We start from the raw sequence: 22,691 nt of genomic DNA, 5'->3' as shown, positions 1-22,691 counted from the left end.
TGGATTGTTTGATGAGAGCAAAACACAACCCTGATTAAAATAGCTTTTTATACAGGACTATTTACTACATGTTAGCTACATTACTACACGGTTACTACATGTTAACTACATGATTACTACACGGGTACTACATGGTTACTATGCGTCCACTGTCTATTTCTGCCAACTTGTCTTTCCACAGCCAGTCAAGCCACAACTATCCTGGACACACACATTTAATCAAGATGGATTTAATGCACCATATACAAATGAAATGTATATTATTAATTTGCCCTCTGGTTCTCATAGTGGCATAGTTATCATACAGTACACAGTATCAACAGTACACAGTATCAACAGTACACAGTATAATACAGTACACAGTATCAACAGTACACAGTATAATACAGTACACAGTATCAACAGTACACAGTATAATACAGTACACAGTATCAACAGTATACATTATCATACAGTACACAGTATCAACAGTATTCATTATCATACAGTACACAGTATCAACAGTATACATTATCATACAGTACACAGTATTAACAGTACACAGTATAATGCAGTACACAGTATAGCACAGTACAACACCCCCATAGCACCAGAATCTCCATGGCAGTGGGGAGAGGGGAAGGAAGGGGGGAATAGAAGAGGGAATGGGGACTGGGCCCATAGACAGCACTGAGTGGAAACAAAACCAACACCAACAGACCCAAATACCTGTCGCATACGGTTTGACTGTAGTGTTGTGGTCCTGCAGTTGGACTTTAATATGATTGATCATTTCATGTTTGTCACTGAACGTCTTCCTAATAAATAGAAGCTCTTGGTTACTGATTGATATGTGTCAGATTTAACCCTCAGATCAAGAGCAGCAGAATGAGGCATATTGGAATGAAATGTGTGTGTGTGTGTGTGTGTGTGTGTGTGTGTGTCTGTGTGTGTCTTTGTGTCTTAGTGTGTGTGTGTGTGTGTGTGTCTTTGTGTGTTTGTGTCTTAGTGTGTGTGTGTGTGTGTGCGTGTGTGTGTGCGTGTGTGTGTGTGTGTGTGTATATATATATGTGTGTATATTTGTGCATATTTGTGTATATGTGTGTGTACGGGTGTGTGTCTTAGTGTGTGTGTGTGTGTGTGTGTGTGAGTGTTTGTGTATGCACGCGTGTGTGTCTTAGTGTGTGTGTGTGTGTGTGTGTGTGTGTGTGTGTGTGTGTGTGTGTGTGTGTGTGTGTGTGTGTGTGTGTGTGTGTATATATATGTGTGTATATTTGTGCATATTTGTGTATATGTGTGTGTACGGGTGTGTGTCTTAGTGTGTGTGTGTGTGTGTGTGTGAGTGTTTGTGTATGCACGCGTGTGTGTCTTAGTGTGTGTGTGTGTGTGTGTGTGTGTGTGTGTGTGTGTGTGTGTGTGTGTGTGTGTGTGTGTGTGTGTGTATTACAGTGTGGTCTGGTAGGAGGTCCCTGATCCTTCCTCTAAACTGCTATGTAAGAGGGGCTGTCTCTCCCCAAAGGATGAAGTCGACTTCATCTTCCTGTTCTGGCTCCGCCTCCTGACAAACAGGGCCCCGGTCGTCATGACAATTCCTGCCAGGATGGCACCGATGAGTCCTGCTCCCAGGAGCCACTGCCAGATCAGCTGAGCCTCCTGCATGTAGGGAGTCAGGAACTCCTGGACAAACCTCGTGCCTGAGAGAGAAAGTGAGAGCGAGAGAGAGAGAGAGATACAGAGAGAGAGAGAGAGAGAGAGAGATACAGAGAGAGAGAGAGATACACACAGAGAGAGCGAGAGAGAGAAAGAGATACAGAGAGCGAGTGAGAGAGAGAGAGTGAGAGATACAGAGTGCGAGAGAGAGAGTGAGAGAGAGAGAGAGAGAGAGAGAGACAGAGTGTTAGGGGCAGGGTCATTTCTGTGTGCAATAGCCTGGGGACGGGGTTAGGGTAACAAGTCTGGGTCCAGCAAGTATTTGGCTAGGTATGTGTGTGTCAGGGTAACTGACCTGGGTCAAGCAGGTAGGAGTATTCGTAGCCCAGGACCTTGTTTCCCAGGAAGTAGTCACCGTTGCGGTAGAGAGGCAGGAAGGGAACCATGTAGTAACCATCGTTGTGACCAATTGGAGCGTTGGCTGTTGGGTAGCGGGAGCGAGGCGGCGTGTGTCTCCTCAACCACTGTTCATAGATACTGAGAGGGGAGGAGAGGAAGAGGGGAGGGGGATGGGACAAGAGGGATGAGAGGGTGGAGAGGAGAGGGGAGGAGGATAGGACAGGAGGGATGAGAGGGTGGAGAGGAAGAGGGGGATAGGACAGGAGGGATGAGAGGGTGGAGAGGAAGAGGGGGATAGGACAGGAGGGATGAGAGGGTGGAGAGGAGAGGGGGATAGGACAAGAGGGATGAGAGGGTGGAGAGGAGAGGGGAGGAGATAGGACAGGAGGGATGAGAGGGTGGAGAGGAGAGGGGAGGAGGATAGGACAAGAGGGATGAGAGGGTGGAGAGGAGAGGGGAGGAGGATAGGACAGGAGGGATGAGAGGGTGGAGAGGAAGAGGGGGATGGGACAAGAGGGATGAGAGGGTGGAGAGGAAGAGGGGGATAGGACAAGAGGGATGAGAGGGTGGAGAGGAGAGGGGATGGGACAAGAGGGATGAGAGGGTGGAGAGGAAGAGGGGATAGGACAGGAGGGATGAGAGGGTGGAGAGGAAGAGGGGAGGGGGATGGGACAAGAGGGATGAGAGGGTGGAGAGGAGAGGGGGATAGGACAGGAGGGATGAGAGGGTGGAGAGGAAGAGGGGGATAGGACAGGAGGGATGAGAGGGTGGAGAGGAAGAGGGGGATAGGACAGGAGGGATGAGAGGGTGGAGAGGAAGAGGGGAGGGGGATGGGACAAGAGGGATGAGAGGGTGGAGAGGAGAGGGGGATAGGACAGGAGGGATGAGAGGGTGGAGAGGAGAGGGGAGGAGGATAGGACAGGAGGGATGAGAGGGTGGAGAGGAAGAGGGGGATAGGACAGGAGGGATGAGAGGGTGGAGAGGAAGAGGGGAGGAGGATAGGACAGGAGGGATGAGAGGGTGGAGAGGAAGAGGGGAATAGGACAGGAGGGATGAGAGGGTGGAGAGGAGAGGGGAGGAGGATAGGACAGGAGGGATGAGAGGGTGGAGAGGAAGAGGGGGATAGGACAGGAGGGATGAGAGGGTGGAGAGGAAGAGGGGATAGGACAAGATAGATGAGAGGGTGGAGAGGAGAGGGGAGGAGGATAGGACAGGAGGGATGAGAGGGCGGAGAGGAGAGGGGAGGAGGATAGGACAGGAGGGATGAGAGGGTGGAGAGGAAGAGGGGAGGGGGGATAGGACAGGAGGGATGAGAGGGTGGAGAGGAAGAGGGGGATAGGACAAGATAGATGAGAGGGTGGAGAGGAAGAGGGGAGGAGGATAGGACAGGAGGGATGAGAGGGTGGAGAGGAGAGGGGAGGAGGATAGGACAAGAGGGATGAGAGGGTGGAGAGGAGAGGGGAGGAGGATAGGACAGGAGGGATGAGAGGGAGGGGAGGGGGATAGGAGGGATGAGAGGGTGGAGAGGAGAGGGGAGGAGGATAGGAGGGATGAGAGGGTGGAGAGGAGAGGGGAGGAGGATAGGAGGGATGAGAGGGTGGAGAGGAGAGGGGAGGAGGATAGGACAGGAGGGATGAAAGGGTGGAGAGGAAGAGGGGGATAGGACAGGAGGGATGAGAGGGTGGAGAGGAGAGGGGGATAGGACAGGAGGGATGAGAGGGTGGAGAGGAGAGGGGGATAGGACAAGAGGGATGAGAGGGTGGAGAGGAGAGGGGAGGAGGATAGGACAGGAGGGATGAGAGGGTGGAGAGGAGAGGGGAGGAGGATAGGACAAGAGGGATGAGAGGGTGGAGAGGAGAGGGGAGGAGGATAGGACAGGAGGGATGAGAGGGTGGAGAGGAAGAGGGGGATGGGACAAGAGGGATGAGAGGGTGGAGAGGAAGAGGGGGATAGGACAAGAGGGATGAGAGGGTGGAGAGGAGAGGGGGATGGGACAAGAGGGATGAGAGGGTGGAGAGGAAGAGGGGGATAGGACAGGAGGGATGAGAGGGTGGAGAGGAAGAGGGGAGGGGGATGGGACAAGAGGGATGAGAGGGTGGAGAGGAGAGGGGGATAGGACAGGAGGGATGAGAGGGTGGAGAGGAAGAGGGGGATAGGACAGGAGGGATGAGAGGGTGGAGAGGAAGAGGGGGATAGGACAGGAGGGATGAGAGGGTGGAGAGGAAGAGGGGAGGGGGATGGGACAAGAGGGATGAGAGGGTGGAGAGGAGAGGGGGATAGGACAGGAGGGATGAGAGGGTGGAGAGGAGAGGGGAGGAGGATAGGACAGGAGGGATGAGAGGGTGGAGAGGAAGAGGGGGATAGGACAGGAGGGATGAGAGGGTGGAGAGGAAGAGGGGAGGAGGATAGGACAGGAGGGATGAGAGGGTGGAGAGGAAGAGGGGAATAGGACAGGAGGGATGAGAGGGTGGAGAGGAGAGGGGAGGAGGATAGGACAGGAGGGATGAGAGGGTGGAGAGGAAGAGGGGGATAGGACAGGAGGGATGAGAGGGTGGAGAGGAAGAGGGGGATAGGACAAGATAGATGAGAGGGTGGAGAGGAGAGGGGAGGAGGATAGGACAGGAGGGATGAGAGGGCGGAGAGGAGAGGGGAGGAGGATAGGACAGGAGGGATGAGAGGGTGGAGAGGAAGAGGGGAGGGGGATAGGACAAGAGGGATGAGAGGGTGGAGAGGAAGAGGGGGATAGGACAAGATAGATGAGAGGGTGGAGAGGAAGAGGGGAGGAGGATAGGACAGGAGGGATGAGAGGGTGGAGAGGAGAGGGGAGGAGGATAGGACAAGAGGGATGAGAGGGTGGAGAGGAGAGGGGAGGAGGATAGGACAGGAGGGATGAGAGGGAGGGGAGGGGGATAGGAGGGATGAGAGGGTGGAGAGGAGAGGGGAGGAGGATAGGAGGGATGAGAGGGTGGAGAGGAGAGGGGAGGAGGATAGGAGGGATGAGAGGGTGGAGAGGAGAGGGGAGGAGGATAGGACAGGAGGGATGAAAGGGTGGAGAGGAGAGGGGGATAGGACAGGAGGGATGAGAGGGTGGAGAGGAAGAGGGGGGTAGAACAGGAGGGATGAGAGGGTATGGCCCTGTTAATATCTATCAGTTGATTTCTATTCTTCCCTCTCTTGGGGGAACGTTCTCTCTTAGATGGAGAGATAAAAAAGAAAGATAAAATTGACAAATGGTTTGGGCATTTACACAGCCACGTCCCAGGATGTGAAAAAGAGGCAAAGTTATGTGCAGTCATCTCTCTCTCTCTCTCTCTCTCTCTCTCTCTCTCTCTCTCTCTCTGTCTCTCTCTCTGTCTACCTCTCTCTCTCTCTCTCTGTCTACCTCTCTCTCTCTCTTTCTCTCTCTCTCTCTCTCTCGATAGTATCTACGTAACCCCCCTCTCTCTCCCTCTCTCTCTTTCTCTAATTATATGTTGAGGGGAACAAGTGACTTTAGCCTTTAGAAATGCAATTGATGTAATTATGTACGCTTATAAATTGGAAGCCAATTTAGTTTGTGTTTGTGTTTGTGGGCTCGCTTTAGTTCGGGTTCGTCAACGTGGGCTTGCTGATGGGTTTGTGTAGAAGCAGACACACATGTTGCCGAGGGAGTGTGTGTTTGTGCGTATGTATATGTGTGTATGTGTGTGTGTGTGTTGTCACCTGTCTATGAAGGTGTGGTGCAGGAGGAAGATGGGATCATTGGCTGAGCCCTGAACTGAGCTCATGGTTCCGTTCATGAAGACATGCAGGGCGTTGTGCATCGTACTCTGTCCTGTTATAGCCATCCCCGTCTCAGGACTCGCAAAACCTAAACACACACACACACACACACACACGCACGCATACGCACACGCACGCACGCACGCATACGCACGCATACGCACGCACGCACGCACGCACGCACGCACACACGCACACACGCACGCACGCATACACACACACACACGTTTACTTATACAAATAAGCACCACCTTCTCATAAGGAGAAGATCCCACTGAAAATATAGGGAGTGATGTTTGAACTGTGTATAGACGTCAAAATGGTGGCCTATGTCTGAGTGTCTCCCTACCCTCCAGGGAGTTCCTGAAGCTCATGTTGGCTTGGCGGTCCATGGCTCCCGTCTCGTAAGTCTCTATACCCACCACAAACTCCACGTCGGCCGAGGTGGGCAGACGCCTCACACGGTTAGGGTCGTGGTTACCAGGATTGCGCAGCAGAGGGCCCTCCCCTGTCCCGGGACACAGTGCTGCTCTGCTGTTGTACTCCTCTGGCTGGGTACAGATCACCTGCACAGGTAGGTACACACACACACACACACACACACACACACACACACACACACACACACACACACACACACACACACACACACACACACACACACACACACACACACACCGCCATGTTACAATACAGCACAAACACACATACAGTATACACACCTGCTGTTGTACTCCTCTCTGTCTGGATGCATACTCTACTGCACAGGTACACACAGGTACTCACAGGTACACACAGGTATTCACAGGTACACACAGGTACTCATAGGTACACACAGGTACTCACAGGTATTCACAGGTACACACAGGTACACACAGATACTCAGAGGTACACACAGGTACTCACAGGCATGCACACATACACTCAGTCTCTCTTTCTCTATCTCTTTCTCTCTCTCTTTATCACACTCTCTCTCTCTCTTTATCACACTCTCTCTCTCTGTCTCTCTCTTTATCACACTCTCTCTCTGTCTCTCTCTCTCTCTCTCTCTCTCTCTCTCTCTCTCTGCTCTCTGGTTGTGATAAAATAACCCACTCCATTGCCTGTACATCTGCTGTGTTAAATTACAGGTTTTTACAATAACTTTGGCACTAATTTCAGAACTTTGTGGTCATTTTTCAAAACTCTAGACACAAAACTCAAAACGGTCATCACTTGTAACACAGGCTGTCCAATGTTCAAAACATTGTATTGTGCCTCCATATCTTTAAAGAAACCTTGCACTTGCAGAATCATTGGTTCAAATAACTCATTTATCATGAAATACCATAGGAACATTCATTTAGATCACCCACACACAAGATACCAATAGTTTCACTGTGTAGTTGTTCGTTCAATCATTAAATATCGTAGTACAAAATATGTGATACATGTTTCATTATGGTACTACACGTAAATACATCACTGTAAAAGGACTAGTAGAGAGAATACTACAGACACAGTGGAATCATTGAACAAAATATGACATTTATTGATGAAATACAATTGTAACGGTCGTCGTAGGAAGTGGACCAAAATGCAACGGGTACGTGAATGTTCATATTTACTTTATTACGAACACCACACAAAAACAACAAACCGAGAACACGAACGACAGCTAACAGTTCTGCAGGCTAAGCATAGTAGTGCACGAATACAACTTCCCACAAAGGGACAGGTGAAAACAGGCTACCTAAGTATGACTCCCAATCAGCAACAACGATGTACAGCTGTTCCTGATTGAGAGCCATACCAGGCCAACAAAGAAATACACAACATAGAAAACCATAGAAATACAAAACAAGAACATTACCCAAAAACCCCGGAACACATAAATCAAACACCCCTCTTACATAAATACATATACCATTCAATCCCGAACCACATAAAACAAATACCCCCTGCCACGTCCTGACCAAACTACAATAAACAATAACCCCTTATACTGGTCAGGACGTGAAAACAATCAAATCTAAACATAGGTTTCTTTGAATCAAAGCAAAAATAATTAGCTACAGAAAAAGAATACAGTAAAACATCAACTGCAGTGTTCCTCACCTGGTTAACTGTAAAAACCAGAATAAAAGTTTGATTACTGTACTTCTATATTTCCATCAACCCTGTCTTGTGGATTTGGCCACAGGTTCTCATCCACGTCACAATGGATGTTTTCATTAGCCAAACATCTTGGGAAGAATCTTCGGGCATGGCGAATACAGGCCTGACACTGTTCTGCCGTGATGTCATTGCATGCGTCATCCATGGCCTGGAGAAGGGTGGCTTGTTTGTCAGGGTGCCTTTCATATACCTTCCACCTCCATGTGGAGAAAAATTCCTCAATCGGGTTTTAGGAAAGGAGAGTATGGGGGTAAGTACAGTAAATTGTGGATGGGCCTGAAACCATGCTTGCACCATTTGAGCATGGTGGAACCTGACATTATCCCACACAATGACATAGGTCATGCCATCAGCTCTACAGACCTGATTTAGCTCATCAAGGAAGGTTACATTCAAACAGCGAATCATGTGGCTGCCTGCAACTCAATATATAGAGTAGAGAGCTTTAGTTGCTGTTCGACCTAACATTAGAACGGGCAAGATGCGTAATCTAAGCAACTTTGACCGTGGTAGGATTGTTGATGCCACACATGGTGATTCCAGCATCTCAGAAACAGCTGCCTTCCTGGGATTTTTACGCACTACAGCCTCTAGAGTTTACAGAGAATGGTGCGATAAACAAAACACATTCAGTGAGCGACAGTTCAAAAACACCTTGTTAATGAGAGAGGTCAGAGGACAATGTCCAGACTCATTCAAGCTAACAGAAAGGCCACACATGCTCAAATAACAGCTGTTTAAAACAGTGGTGTGCAGAATGGCATCTCTTAATGTATAACACCATGAATAATTCAGGCTGTTGTGGAGGCAAAAGGGGGTCCTACTCAGTACTAGATAGGTGTACCTAATAAAGTGGCCTGTAATGTACAGTAATGTCAAATCTGAAAACATGGTCTGGAAAAGTGGTACATGGGACCATAGAAACAGTGTCTGATAAAGAATGATGATGAAATATTACATCCATAGATAATGTAGTCCAATTGGTTCATATTCCATGGGAGATGTAATGTGTGAATTGCATTTTGAAATGGTAATACTTTGATGTTAAGTTGTGTCATTTTGAACAGGTGATTTTAGTTCAATGAACAAATGATCTTAGCTTTATGTGTATTGTATCCAAGCAACTGGAAAAGTGTTAAGAGTTTTGAAAAATTTGCATTTTGATCATTGGTTGTGAGTTTTGTGTCTAGAGTTTTGAAAAATGACATCAAGGTTCCGAAATTAGTGCCAAAGGGATTGTAAAAAACTGTAACCTTGTGTCTGAACAAGACACACAACATTAGCTGTGTCAGAGATCCTCCACTATACACAGACTTTACACAGACTATAGACAGACTACAGACAGACTATAGACAGACTATACACAGATTATAGACAGACTATACACAGATTATACACAGACTATAGACAGACTTTACACAGACTATAGACAGACTATAGACAGACTAAAGACAGACTATAGACTGACTATAAACAGACTAAAGACAGGCTATAAACAGACTATAAACAGACTATAAACAGACTATAAACAGACTATAGACAGACTATAAACAGACTATAGACAGGCTATAAACAGACTATAGACAGACTATACACAGACTATAGACAGACTGTAGACAGACTATAGACAGACTATAAACAGACTATAGACAGACTATAGACAGACTATAAGACTATAGACAGACTATAGACAGACTATAAACAGACTATAGACAGACTATAGACAGACTATACACAGACTATAAACAGACTATAGACAGACTATAGACAGACTATAGACAGACTATAAACAGACTATAGACAGACTATAGACAGACTATACACAGACTATAAACAGACTATAGACAGACTATAGACAGACTATAAACACACTATAAGACTATAGACAGACTATAGACAGACTATAAACACACTATAAGACTATAGACAGACTATAGACAGACTATAGACAGACTATAGACAGACTATACACAGACTATAGACAGACTATAGACTGACTATAGACAGACTATAGACAGGCTATAAACAGACTATAGACAGGCTATAAACAGACTATAAACAGACTATAGACAGGCTATAAACAGACTATAGACAGGCTATAAACAGACTATAAACAGACTATAGACAGACTATAGACAGACTATAAGACTATAGACAGACTATAGACAGACTATAAACAGACTATAAACAGACTATAGACAGGCTATAAACAGACTATAGACAGGCTATAAACAGACTATAGACAGGCTATAAACAGACTATAAACAGACTATAGACAGGCTATAAACAGACTATAGACAGGCTATAAACAGACTATAGACAGGCTATAAACAGACTATAAACAGACTATAGACAGGCTATAAACAGACTATACACACAGACTATACACAGACTATAGACAGGCTATAAACAGACTATACACACAGACTATACACAGACTATAAACAGGCTATAAACAGACTATAGACAGGCTATAAACAGACTATAAACAGACTATAGACAGGCTATAAACAGACTATACACACAGATTATAAACAGACTATAGACAGGCTATAAACAGACTATAGACAGGCTATAAACAGACTATAAACAGACTATAGACAGGCTATAAACAGACTATAGACAGGCTATAAACAGACTATAGACAGGCTATAAACAGACTATAAACAGACTATAGACAGGCTATAAACAGACTATACACACAGACTATAAACAGACTATAGACAGGCTATAAACAGACTATAGACAGGCTATAAACAGACTATAAACAGACTATAGACAGGCTATAAACAGACTATAGACAGGCTATAAACAGACTATAGACAGGCTATAAACAGACTATAAACAGACTATAGACAGGCTATAAACAGACTATACACACAGACTATAAACAGACTATAGACAGGCTATAAACAGACTATAGACAGGCTATAAACAGACTATAAACAGACTATAGACAGGCTATAAACAGACTATAGACAGGCTATAAACAGACTATAGACAGGCTATAAACAGACTATAAACAGACTATAGACAGGCTATAAACAGACTACAAACAGACTATAGACAGGCTATAAACAGACTATAGACAGGCTATAAACAGACTATAGACAGGCTATAAACAGACTATAAACAGACTATAGACAGGCTATAAACAGACTATAGACAGACGATAAACAGACTATAGACAGGCTATAAACAGACTATAAACAGACTATAGACAGGCTATAAACAGACTATAGACAGGCTATAAACAGACTATAGACAGGCTATAAACAGACTATAGACAGGCTATAAACAGACTATAAACAGACTATAGACAGGCTATAAACAGACTATAAACAGACTATAGACAGGCTATAAACAGACTATAGACAGGCTATAAACAGACTATAAACAGACTATAGACAGGCTATAAACAGACTATAAACAGACTATAGACAGGCTATAAACAGACTATAGACAGGCTATAAACAGACTATAAACAGACTATAGACAGGCTATAAACAGACTATAAACAGACTATAAACAGACTATAGACAGACTATAGACAGGCTATAAACAGACTATAAACAGACTATAGACAGGCTATAAACAGACTATAGACAGGCTATAAACAGACTATAAACAGACTATAAACAGACTATAGACAGACTATAGACAGGCTATAAACAGACTATAAACAGACTATAGACAGACTATAAACAGACTATAAACAGACTATACACAGACTATAAACAGACTATAGACAGGCTATAAACAGACTATAGACTGACTATAAACAGACTATAGACAGGCTATAAACAGACTATAAACAGACTATAGACAGGCTATAAACAGACTATAGACAGGCTATAAACAGACTATAGACAGGCTATAAACAGACTATAAACAGACTATAGACAGGCTATAAACAGACTATAGACAGGCTATAAACAGACTATACACACAGACTGCTGAACAATAGTCCCTCTCCAGTCTTTGTTTCTCCTGTCATTTCTCTGCTTTGAATTAAGCAGAACTCTCTAAGGCTGGGTCTTAAATCACATAGGAAGGAGGCTTTGGTTGAGAGGTATTATTTGCTATCTCAGGCGCTTCTCTAGATGAGCGGCTTAGAATGTGACCTCATATTGTAATGTTGGTGGGCCCGGACCCAGGGTTTGACCCTCATTAGGAGTAGTCATCACTGTGATCAATGTGTATAACAGCTCCAGATTCTTAGCTCATGATTCAGTGATGTCACATGGTGTACACACACACACACACACACACACACACACACACACACACACACACACACACATACACTACTGTTCACATCACTCTTGCTGTGTCACATGTGTTTGTTTACCTTCCATGAAGAGAACACAGAGCCTGGGCTGATGAGGTTGGGGTTGAGCGGGCTCCGCCCACCCATCATGGTGTCCGTGCAGACCGTGCAGTCTGTTGCATCCCGCCAGTCCCAGTATGGTATAGTGAAGTTAAAATCCCCAGTCATCTTCCTGATCTCGTGCTCCCAGTGCAGCAGATACACTCGATGCCATGGCAGGAACGCCGCCGACTCGTGCGCAAAGTCTATGTCCTGCCAAACATTTCCTGGTCCCCCCAGCAGTGTGTCCCTGGACACGTAGTAGTGCATCCACACAAACAGGTCGTATACACTCACGTCGGAAAACATTGGGTTCTCCCCATCTGTACCCATCTCAGCGCGAGTCCCTGTGACAATGACGTAGTCAGCGGTGACGGTGTTCTTGGCCAAGTTCAGGTAGGCAATGAACCGCTGCTGTTCAGCCACCGACAGCGAGAGGAAGTTCCTCCTCACAGACTCCCGCTGCTCGGCACACCCGGGGCCGAAGTAGCCGAACCTGCACTCTCCACAGTCGAAACCCCCATAGTTACCTGCACACTGGCATGTGCGGTTGTAGAAGGCCAGCGGCCACCGTTCTCGGTCGTCTATCCCAGTGTGTGGGTACTGTGTCCCGTGGGGCTCCTCAGATACTGTCACGTCCTGACAGAACCCTCGGCCCGACATGGCCCCACATGCCGACCCGTCCCCCTCCCACACCGGGCAGCACTGCTTGGTCCGCAGCGCCTCTGTGTTGGCGCAAGGCCGGGGGAACTGGCCCACACACGACCGCAGGAACAGCATCTGTAGCAGGCTACCCAACACAACCAGAAGAACCATGACTGACCAACTACCACACCCAAGAGCTCTCTACACAGCCAGACCAATCAAAGCACACGGCGAAGAGGCGACTACAGCCGGCTATAGTCACACAGCAGGTCCAGCCGGGTCACACGTGGTATTAGTCAGTAACGCAGGGTCCGGAGAAAAGAAAGAGTAATGTTAACTCACAATATAACTTCCACTTGCCCACACCCTCTCTCTCCCCTCTCTGCTTCCCTCCCCATACCGTCACATGCTTGGGATAATATTGTTGAATCCAGCCTCATTCTGTCTCCAGACCAGCTGACCACAGCCCTCTTCCCCCAGGCCTAGCCGGCCTGGAATGTGTGTGCGTGATCTGGGGTGAGAGAGTGGATTGGTTCCAACTTGTGAGGAACTCTCACATAATAGCCCATCTCACAGCGTGGAACAGACAAGCTCCTGTACTGTAACCTCATGCTAATGTCTGCTGTTTTAGGACATTATCTATAGAGGGAAAACGACACAGGAGAAGATTTACACCTGTCCCAGTGGAATGCTCAAAACAGGAACAGAGTAGCCTATTCTAGGCTACTGTTAGAATAAATAATGAATAAACTATTTGGAAATGAATTAGTGCTCAATGGTCAAGGCACGTTATAGGTCTTTGGGTAGACCATGTTACAGACACAGTGACATAATGGTCCCTCTAAACTGAGCATGTGTGCGCAGTAGCCCTGAGACTACCGTGCAGCTCCCCTGGGACTGCCGTGCAGCTCCCCTGAGACTGCCGTGCAGCTCCCCTGAGACTGCCGTGCAGCTCCCCTGGGACTGCCGTGCAGCTCCCCTGAGACTGCCGTGCAGCTCCCCTGAGACTGCCGTGCAGCTCCCCTGAGACTGCCGTGCAGCTCCCCTGGGACTGCCGTGCAGCTCCCCTGAGACTGCCGTGCAGCTCCCCTGGGACTGCCACTCAGAAGAAATATCAGCCCACAGAGAGAAGCACGAGGTTGCTTTTACAAGGTAACTCAAGCAAAGCCAGTATGTGGTGATAATGTATTGGGCCTATAGCTTACTGCACAAACCTGATTGATACAGAACTCTTTTTAATTGGTTAATGTTGCATAGGCTTACATTTTTTAAGTCATTGTAATTAGAAAAAACAGAGCGGTAGATCTCAGCATGCATTTTGACTCAGGAAGGGATCTTGACTCAGAAAAGGTTGGTGACCACTGTTCTAGAGTTTTCCCTGTTAACACTGTCAACGTTTTCCTTTACTGTGGCAATTGGGATTGAATCAACGCAATATTAGCCACTTGCAATGCAGCATACCGAAACAAAACAAGTTATGAAAGAGATTTTGTTGTTGGCAGAACGCATCGAAGTAGGATTCTATTGCATTGACACGCACTACTCAGCCTGTACTCTACACAGACCAGTGCGGCATAAACAATCAGAGCCGCAGGCTCTGTGCCATTTACTGTGAACTGGACTGTGTTTACAGCATGAGTGGTGGTGAGTAGATGTGATTATTTTGATATCAAAGCCAGAGCTGCATGTAGCCACATGTGCACATTTTGTTCATATCCTTTCCCATTTAGTGAGTTATTAGCCCAGTTTTACTGTAGATCATTTTTCTACAAGTGCACAAAATGTCTATATTTCTAGACATCTTTGAAAAGGAGTCAGGTAAAGAGTGTTTTGTCTTAAAGGATCAGAGTTGTATTTTGAGACTGGCTTGAAAAAGCTTTAGCCAATAGGCAGAGGGTAGCATAATTTGTCTGATTCTCTGTAATAATGGTATGCGAATAATTATGCATTTTATTTTGTAAAGTGGGTTCTTGCATCAAACAACACAACAAGATTTTCAGTTTCATTTTCCTTGTCTGAAGGAAAAGTGGGTAAACAGGTTCATGTCAAGCACTGCATGTTTTTTTCAAAGGTTTGATGGAATGTAGGCCTATATCAACACCACACATTGGCTGCTACTGTAGGCTGAATGATAGAACAGCTATTTCCATGTTAAAATGGAATGGAATGCATTTTCTCCACTGTTTTTGATGTTAGGCCACTCTGATAGGCCTAGATTATGATCAAATAGCCACAGTAGCCTACTTGGCCACTGTTAAAAGAAGTACAGAATTTTCACAACGTTCAAGTTTGGGTTTAGTAGACCTGAAATTTGCTCAGTGCCCAAAAGAACGAGAGGAAAGATTGCAGTGACAGTATTACTATTTTAAAGAGTAGAATACAATGAGATTGAGCATTTACTCTTGGGAAGGAATAGGTAAAACGAACAAAGACGAACAGTAGGCATCATTTGGTTAACAATTTAGGCTATTTGTTTCTATGTTGATGCTGTAATTAGTTATGTTACACAAAAGTTAGTAATGCCATCTAATTGATCAGAGGGGTCTGAGGGACAGTCTCCCCTCCTCCTCCTCCTCCTCCTCCTCCACAGTACAGTCTGTAGTGTGACCGAATCTTTACGCACAACAAAAAAAATGAATGATTTTGAACTGGGTATGTACTGTATGAGTGGGTATTATCCAGACAAATTGTCATGTGCCGGTGAAAGGGTTATGTTCTGTGGGGCTGTTGAGGGAGGCTGGCGCACAACTCGAGATCATAAGCTACTCACATGCTCCCGTAGCGGGGCACGAGGTGCGGCTAATCCCGATGAAAACGCACTCGAGCGCGCGGACATGAACGTCACAGGATTACGGTGTCCACGGGGCTCCCCTGTTCTGCTAGCTGAGAGTCTCTCCAATAGCAAGCAATCTCTCTCTCTCTCCTCACTCACTCTCTCTCTCTCTCTCTCTCTCTCTCTCTCTCTCTCTCTCTCTCTCTCTCTCTCTCTCTCTCTCTCTCACTCTCTCACTCACTCACTCACTCACTCACTCACTCACTCACTCACTCACTCACTCACTCACTCACTCACTCACTCACTCACTCACTCACACACACACCAGGAGAGGAAATATGTGTCCCTGGTCTGCAGTCAGATCTGTAGTCAGATAAGATCCGCAAGTAATTGAGTGCAATTATAGCAGTTTGATTTCTCATCAGATGTTGGCTCTGTTGAATACCTAGGCCTGAGTTGTAGTCGGTAGGCAATTTCCCAAACAGAAATACGAAGGAAATAATGATTAAATAACCCTTGTAGAAATAATATTGTATTTAGCATACATAACTGCTTGGTCTCTATAGGCTGTGCCTGCTTCACATCGCAAAATGTCCCACTAAAACAGATGAAATGGTTATGCATGGGAATGCCATATCAGTCACACCCTGTTTCATGACCTACATTATATTACATTCTGTCGGACATTTGTTACAACAATAATGACATGGGTTCTAAGAAACAAACCAAAACGTTCAATTACAATAAAGACATGTTTCTATTCTTATATTACGGTTCTGCGATGACAATTGTGCTACGACGTTTAATGGATTTAAAGAAAACCAGAAACAAATGAACCGTCAAATGCGTATTGGAAACTTCTAAAACAGAATAACCGCTCATAATGGCTGGCTGATCATATCCCACAGCAGGGCCGGTCCCTGCCGTTCTGCCGCCATAAGCGAAAGCAAGAAATGCGGCCCCCCAAAATAAACTAGAAAAGTCCCAGAAAGCAAATTGAAGTTGAAAAGACGTCTAGAATAAGTATTTTCCAGACATTGACGTTAGGTTAAATTTAGGTTATGAATGAACGGTGAAAAAGTATTTTCCCTATGTTTAAAATGCATATTTTTAAGGATGTTGAAAATGCATATTTTCTGGACGTTAAAAACTGCGTATTTCCCGGATGTTGAAATCAGGTTCATTTTCGGTTCTGAATGAAAGTTGAAAATATATATTTTCCAGGATGATAAAATCAGAATAATTTTTTGTTCTGAATAAAAGTTGAAAATAAGTAATTTATAGACGTCTGTGTTTAGGCCAAATCAAGGCTGGTCCAGACCGGACAAAATCTGAACCAAACATAGACATCTATGATATATATCAGTGGATGTGGAAATCAAGGCTGGTTCAGAACTGCACCAAAAAAGACGTCCAAAAGGCATCGGCGTTGGTCCGTGCTTACTGAGGTGTAGCCTACAGTGCTGCCTGAAATGGAATGTTATGAATGCCCATCTATGTGGAAAGCCTACAGTTTATAAAACACCAAAAAACCACATCCAGACAAGACCAAAAAAAGACGTCCAAAAGGCGTCGGCTCATGCTTACTGGGGTGAAGCCTACCATGTCGCCCCCAATGGAATGTTATGAATGCCCTTCCATGTGGTAGGCCCACCATTTGTAAAAGCTCTGAATATCAGCTACCCAACTTTATCAGGAGTTATCCTGAGCCTATTTGAAATGTGTTTACACAGCGGGAAATGTATTTTATTTGTCACTATGATCAGCTTGTCAAAAAATAAAACGACAGATACAAACTTGAAACCACTGATCATGACAACGGGGTGAAACTCCTGGACAACACATTCCAGATTGTCCATTTTACTTTCAACTGTCTTGTTTTTAGGACATGTTTTTCTGATGACAGCACTTTTTTATTTGATTGAGCGCCGTTGAGGTTATGCTATTTTATTGGACAAACCTGCATGACGTAAGTGTCTCATTACATTATCATCCATTTTATCTCCAGCCTGTAGGCTACAGAAAAGGCCACATACTCTTTCTACCATATCCTTTATCTGCTACAGGATTTATATTAGATTATTGTTTTGACGGAACGTTGGTGGTGGGCTGACGAGATGCGTCTCTCCACAGCACCCTGGAGAAGAACGATGGCAATGGACAAACAACATATTTTGCACCCCTGCTTTGACAAAGTGGGCACTGCTTATCAAAGGGCTGCATCAGCGCTCACCTAAAAAGCCCATAAGCCACTTGTTGACAGAAATTGTCATTGATTTTGGGTAGAAACATGTGTTGTTGTTAGAGGTGCATCGTGGTCAGTTTAGCTCATTAAATGCCGCCCTCGTCAATCTGACGCCATAGGCGGCCGCCTAATCCTTCCTAATGAGCGGGCCGGCCCACAGGACTCGCTAGAGAGAGTGACTGAGGATGATTTGGCTGTAAAGGTAGAAGTTGCCCTTGGAACAGATTTAGGATCAGTTTACTCTCCCCAAATTCTAACAAGTTATCAAACCCATTCACAGGTTTGGTTAACTCTGGAGTCTTATTTGCCTTTAACTTCATTGCACCCTATGTTTTTAGCTTTATTTAACTAGGCAAGTCAGTTAAGAACAAATTCTTATTTTCAATGACAACCTAGGAACAGTGGGTTAACTGCCTTGTTCAGGGGCAGAACGACAGGTTTGTTCCTAGTCAGCTCAGGGATTCAATCTTGCAACCTTTCAGTTGCTAATCCAACGCTCTAACCACTAGGTTACGCTGCCGCCCCATGTTTGGAGGAATCTCCTAAATATGTTTTTCGATTGGATGCTTTGGTGTCGCTAGGGCAATCCAGACAGCTGACAGAGGATTTTCATAATGAAGAATGTGTTTGTTTTAATTGACTGTGTTTTGTATCTTAATGTGTATTTAATGTGTATATTTATCTACACTTGCCTATTGATGTGTTTCGTTTTTGTATTGTGCAGGGCTCATTTACAAAAGAGACTTTAGTCTCAATATGACTTCCTGTTGAAATAATAGTAAATAATAACCATAGAGCCAAAAAACACCTTCAGTGTAGGGCCAACATATGTCAGCTTTGTGTGAGAGAGAGTCTCTCTGATTGCCTTCCCAGGCCTGGTTAGTAGGACTAGATAGACATGAGCAATTTACTAGAGAGCACATGTTTCCTCATTTAAATCCCCACTTACGCAGATTTGTCAGTACTTGTGTGTATGTGTGTATGTGCGTATATTTGTCCTAGTTAGACAAAGAGAGAAAAATCACTGAGTAGAGACATTAAATCAACAGTGTCTCTATGGAAACAGAGGATACCCAGTGTGATATGCCATTGAATCATTTATTTACTTACTGTAACATTCTCTTTTTGTGTTTACGTGTGTGTGTGTTTGTGTGTTTGAGTAAGAAAGAGAGAGTGAGAATGTTTTTGTGTGTGTGGGAGTACAGCGTTTTTGTGTGTGTGGGAGTACAGCGTGTGTGTGTGTGTGTGTATGTGTCTGTGTGTGTCTGTGTGTGTATGTGTATGTGTATGTGCGTGAGTGTGTGTGTGTGTGTGTGTGTGCGTGTGTGTGTGTGTGTGTGTGTGTGTGTGTGTGTGTGTGTGTGTGTGTGTGTGTGTGTGTGTGTGTGTGTGAGTGTGTGTGAGTGTGAGTGTGTGTGAGTGTGTGTGAGAGTGTGCATGAACACTCATAGTGTCCCAGGACTTTTCTGCTGAGTCATATGTCTGGTTTGACCAGTTGTGTCTCAGTGATGATGGAGTTTGGAGGTTAAATTTGATACGCACGCAGGCACACACACACACACACACACACACACACACACACACACACACACACACACACACACACACACACACACACACACACACACACACACAGAGAGAGAGAGACACAGAGAGAGACACAGAGACACAGACACAGAGAGAGACACAGACACAGAGAGAGACACAGAAACACACACACACAGAGAGACAGACACACAGGCTGTGTTAATGAAGGCCAGGTCTCTTCTCCTTCACACAGAGGAGGTTATTTAATTTGGCCCAGCTGAACTGTGTGGCAGTGAACGGAAGGAAAGTTATTTCACTCTTATCTCCCAATGGAAGGACAGGCTTTGGGTGTGTGGGTGGGTGGGTGGTGGGTGGGTGGGTGGGTGTAGCATGGCAGAGTGTAGCCCATATTATTAATGGAGGTGTGTAATTGTGTGTAATTGTGTGTGCTGTGAGAGAATAGAATCAGAGTTTGAGTGTGTGTATTAGAGAGAAAAATAGAGAGAAGGAGAGAGAGGGGGAGGGAGAGAGAGAGAGATAGGGGAGAGAGAGGGAGAGAGAGAGAGATGGGGGAAAGAGAGGGAGAGAGGGGGAAAGAGAGAGAGAAAGAGAGGGAGAGAGAGCGAGGGAGAGAGAGCGGGGGAGAGAGATGGGGGAGAGAGAGAGATGGGGGAAAGAGAGGGAGAGAGGGGGGAAAGAGAGAGAGAAAGAGAGGGAGAGAGAGCGAGCGAGGGAGAGAGAGAGATAGGGGAGAGAGAGGGGGAGAGAGAGAGATGGGGGAAAGAGAGGGAGAGAGCGAGGGAGAGAGAGAGAAGGGGAGAGAGAGGGAGAGAGAGAGATGGGGAAAGAGAGGGAGAGAGAGCGAGGGAGAGAGAGAGATAGGGGAGAGAGAGGGAGAGAGAGAGAGATGGGGAAAGAGAGGGAGAGAGAGCGAGGGAGAGAAAGAGAGGGAGAGAGAGCGAGGGAGAGAGAGAGATAGGGGAAAGAGAGGGAGAGAGAGAGAGATGGGGGAAAGGAGGGGAGAGAGAGAGAAAGAGAGGGAGAGAGAGCGAGGGAGAGAGAGAGAGGGAGAGAGAGAGATGGGGGAAAGAGAGGGAGAGAGAGTGAGGGAGAGAAAGAGAGGGAGAGAGAGCGAGGGAGAGAGAGAGATAGGGGAGAGAGAGGGAGAGAGAGAGAGATGGGGAAAGAGAGGGAGAGAGGGGGAAAGAGAGAGAGAAAGAGAGGGAGAGAGAGTGAGGGAGAGAGAGTGAGGGAGAGAGATGGGGGAGAGAGAGAGATGTCGGAAAGAGAGGGAGAGAGGGGGAAAGAGAGAGAGAAAGAGAGGGAGAGAGAGCGAGGGAGAGAGAGAGATAGGGGAGAGAGAGGGAGAGAGAGAGAGATGGGGGAAAGAGAGGGAGAGAGGGGGAAAGAGAGAGAGAAAGAGATGGAGAGAGAGGGAGAGAGAGAGAGCGGAGGAGAGAGAGGGAGAGAGAGCGAGGGAGAGAGAGAGATAGGGCAGAGAGAGGGAGAGAGAGAGAGATGGGGGAAAGAGGGAGAGAGGGGGAAAGAGAGAGAGAAAGAGAGGGAGAGAGAGCGAGGGAGAGAGAGCGGAGGAGAGAGATGGGGGGAAGAGAGATGGGGGAAAGAGAGGGAGAGGGGGAAAGAGAGAGAGAAAGAGAGGGAGAGAGAGCGAGCGAGGGAGAGAGAGAGATAGGGGAGAGAGAGGGAGAGAGAGAGAGATGGGGGAAAGAGAGGGAGAGAGAGCGAGGGGAGAGAGAGAGATAGGGGAGAGAGAGGGAGAGAGAGAGATATGGGGAAAGAGAGGGAGAGAGAGCGAGGGAGAGAGAGAGATAGGGGAGAGAGAGGGAGAGAGAGAGAGATGGGGAAAGAGAGGGAGAGAGAGCGAGGGATAGAAAGAGAGGGAGAGAGAGCGAGGGAGAGAGAGAGATAGGGGAGAGAGAGGGAGAGAGAGAGAGATGGGGGAAAGAGAAGGGAAAGAGAGAGAGAAAGAGAGGGAGAGAGAGCGAGGGAGAGAGAGAGATGAGGGAGAGAGAGAGAGATGGGGGAAAGAGTGAGAGAGAGAGTGAGGGAGAGAAAGAGAGGGAGAGAGAGCGAGGGAAAGAGAGAGATAGGGGAGAGAGAGGGAGAGAGAGAGAGATGGGGAAAGAGAGGGAGAGAGGGGGAAAGAGAGAGAGAAAGAGAGGGAGAGAGAGTGAGGGAGAGAGAGTGGGGGAGAGAGATGGGGGAGAGAGAGAGATGAGGGAAAGAGAGGGAGAGAGGGGGAAAGAGAGAGAGAAAGAGAGGGAGAGAGAGCGAGGGAGAGAGAGAGATAGGGGAGAGAGAGGGAGAGAGAGAGATGGGGGAAAGAGAGGGAGAGAGGGGGAAAGAGAGAGAGAAAGAGATGGAGAGAGAGCGAGGGAGAGAGAGAGATAGGGGAGAGAGAGGGAGAGAGAGAGAGATGGGGGAAAGAGAGGCAGAGAGAGCGAGGGAGAGAAAGAGAGGGAGAGAGAGCGAGGGAGAGAGAGAGATAGGGGAGAGAGAGGGAGAGAGAAAGAGATGGGGAAAGAGAGGGAGAGAGGGGGAAAGAGAGAGAGAAAGAGAGGGAGACAGAGCGAGGGAGAGAGAGAGATAGGGGAGAGAGAGGGAGAGAGAGAGAGATGGGGTAAAGAGAGGGAGAGAGAGCGAGGGAGAGAAAGAGAGGGAGAGAGAGCGAGGGAGAGAGAGAGACAGGGGAGAGAGGGAGAGAGAGAGAGATGGGGGAAAGAGAGGGAGAGAGAGCGAGGGAGAGAAAGAGAGGGAGAGAGAGCGAGGGAGAGATAGGGGAGAGAGAGAGAGATGGGGGAAAGAGAGGGAGAGAGGGGGAAAGAGAGAGAGAAAGAGATGGAGAGAGAGGGAGAGAGAGCGGAGGAGAGAGAGGGGGAGACGTGAATGTTATAGTCAGACTGTCACTGCATCAGTTAAAGCTCTGAATGTTCAGCATGCATGTAGGTTTCTTCAAGTTCAAGTTAGTTGATTTGTCATATATACAGTACATGGAGTACACAGTTAGTTGATTTGTCATATATACGGTACATGGAGTACACAGTTAGTTGATTTGTCATATATACAGTACATGGAGTACACAGTTAGTTGATTTGTCATATATACAGTACATGGAGTACACAGTTAGTTGATTTGTCATATATACAGTACATGGAGTACACAGT

At 46.5% G+C, this 22,691-nt stretch overlaps 1 protein-coding gene across 2 annotated transcripts; it reads right to left on the bottom strand.

Moving 5' to 3' along the window:
* Positions 1–609: 609 nt before the first annotated feature.
* Positions 610–13,361, bottom strand: tyr (tyrosinase). 2 transcript variants are annotated; one of them, NM_001123643.1, is given in 6 exon segments: positions 610–913; positions 1,422–1,673; positions 1,985–2,166; positions 5,731–5,878; positions 6,140–6,356; positions 12,299–13,226. In NM_001123643.1, coding segments are annotated over 5 exon segments (1,632 nt in total). In that variant the 5' UTR covers positions 13,133–13,226; the 3' UTR covers positions 610–913; position 1,422.
* Between the last annotated feature and the right edge of the window lie 9,330 nt (positions 13,362–22,691).

Source organism: Salmo salar, chromosome ssa09 (genome assembly GCF_905237065.1).
Source record: "Salmo salar chromosome ssa09, Ssal_v3.1, whole genome shotgun sequence".
NCBI classification, from domain to species: domain Eukaryota; kingdom Metazoa; phylum Chordata; class Actinopteri; order Salmoniformes; family Salmonidae; genus Salmo; species Salmo salar.
This window is presented reverse-complemented; position numbering and strand designations above follow the sequence as displayed.

Bases quoted from the DNA above. Each gene is read 5' to 3' on its own strand.
- tyr (XM_045723238.1), bottom strand. From the start codon at position 13,132: ATGGTTCTTCTGGTTGTGTTGGGTAGCCTGCTACAGATGCTGTTCCTG. The intron at 6,357-12,298 runs GTAAACAAACAC...CTACCTGTGCAG, and splicing joins CTGTGTTCTCTTCATGGAAG to GTGATCTGTACCCAGCCAGA. The intron at 2,167-5,730 runs GTGACAACACAC...CTCCCCTCTCAG, and splicing joins CACCACACCTTCATAGACAG to TATCTATGAACAGTGGTTGA.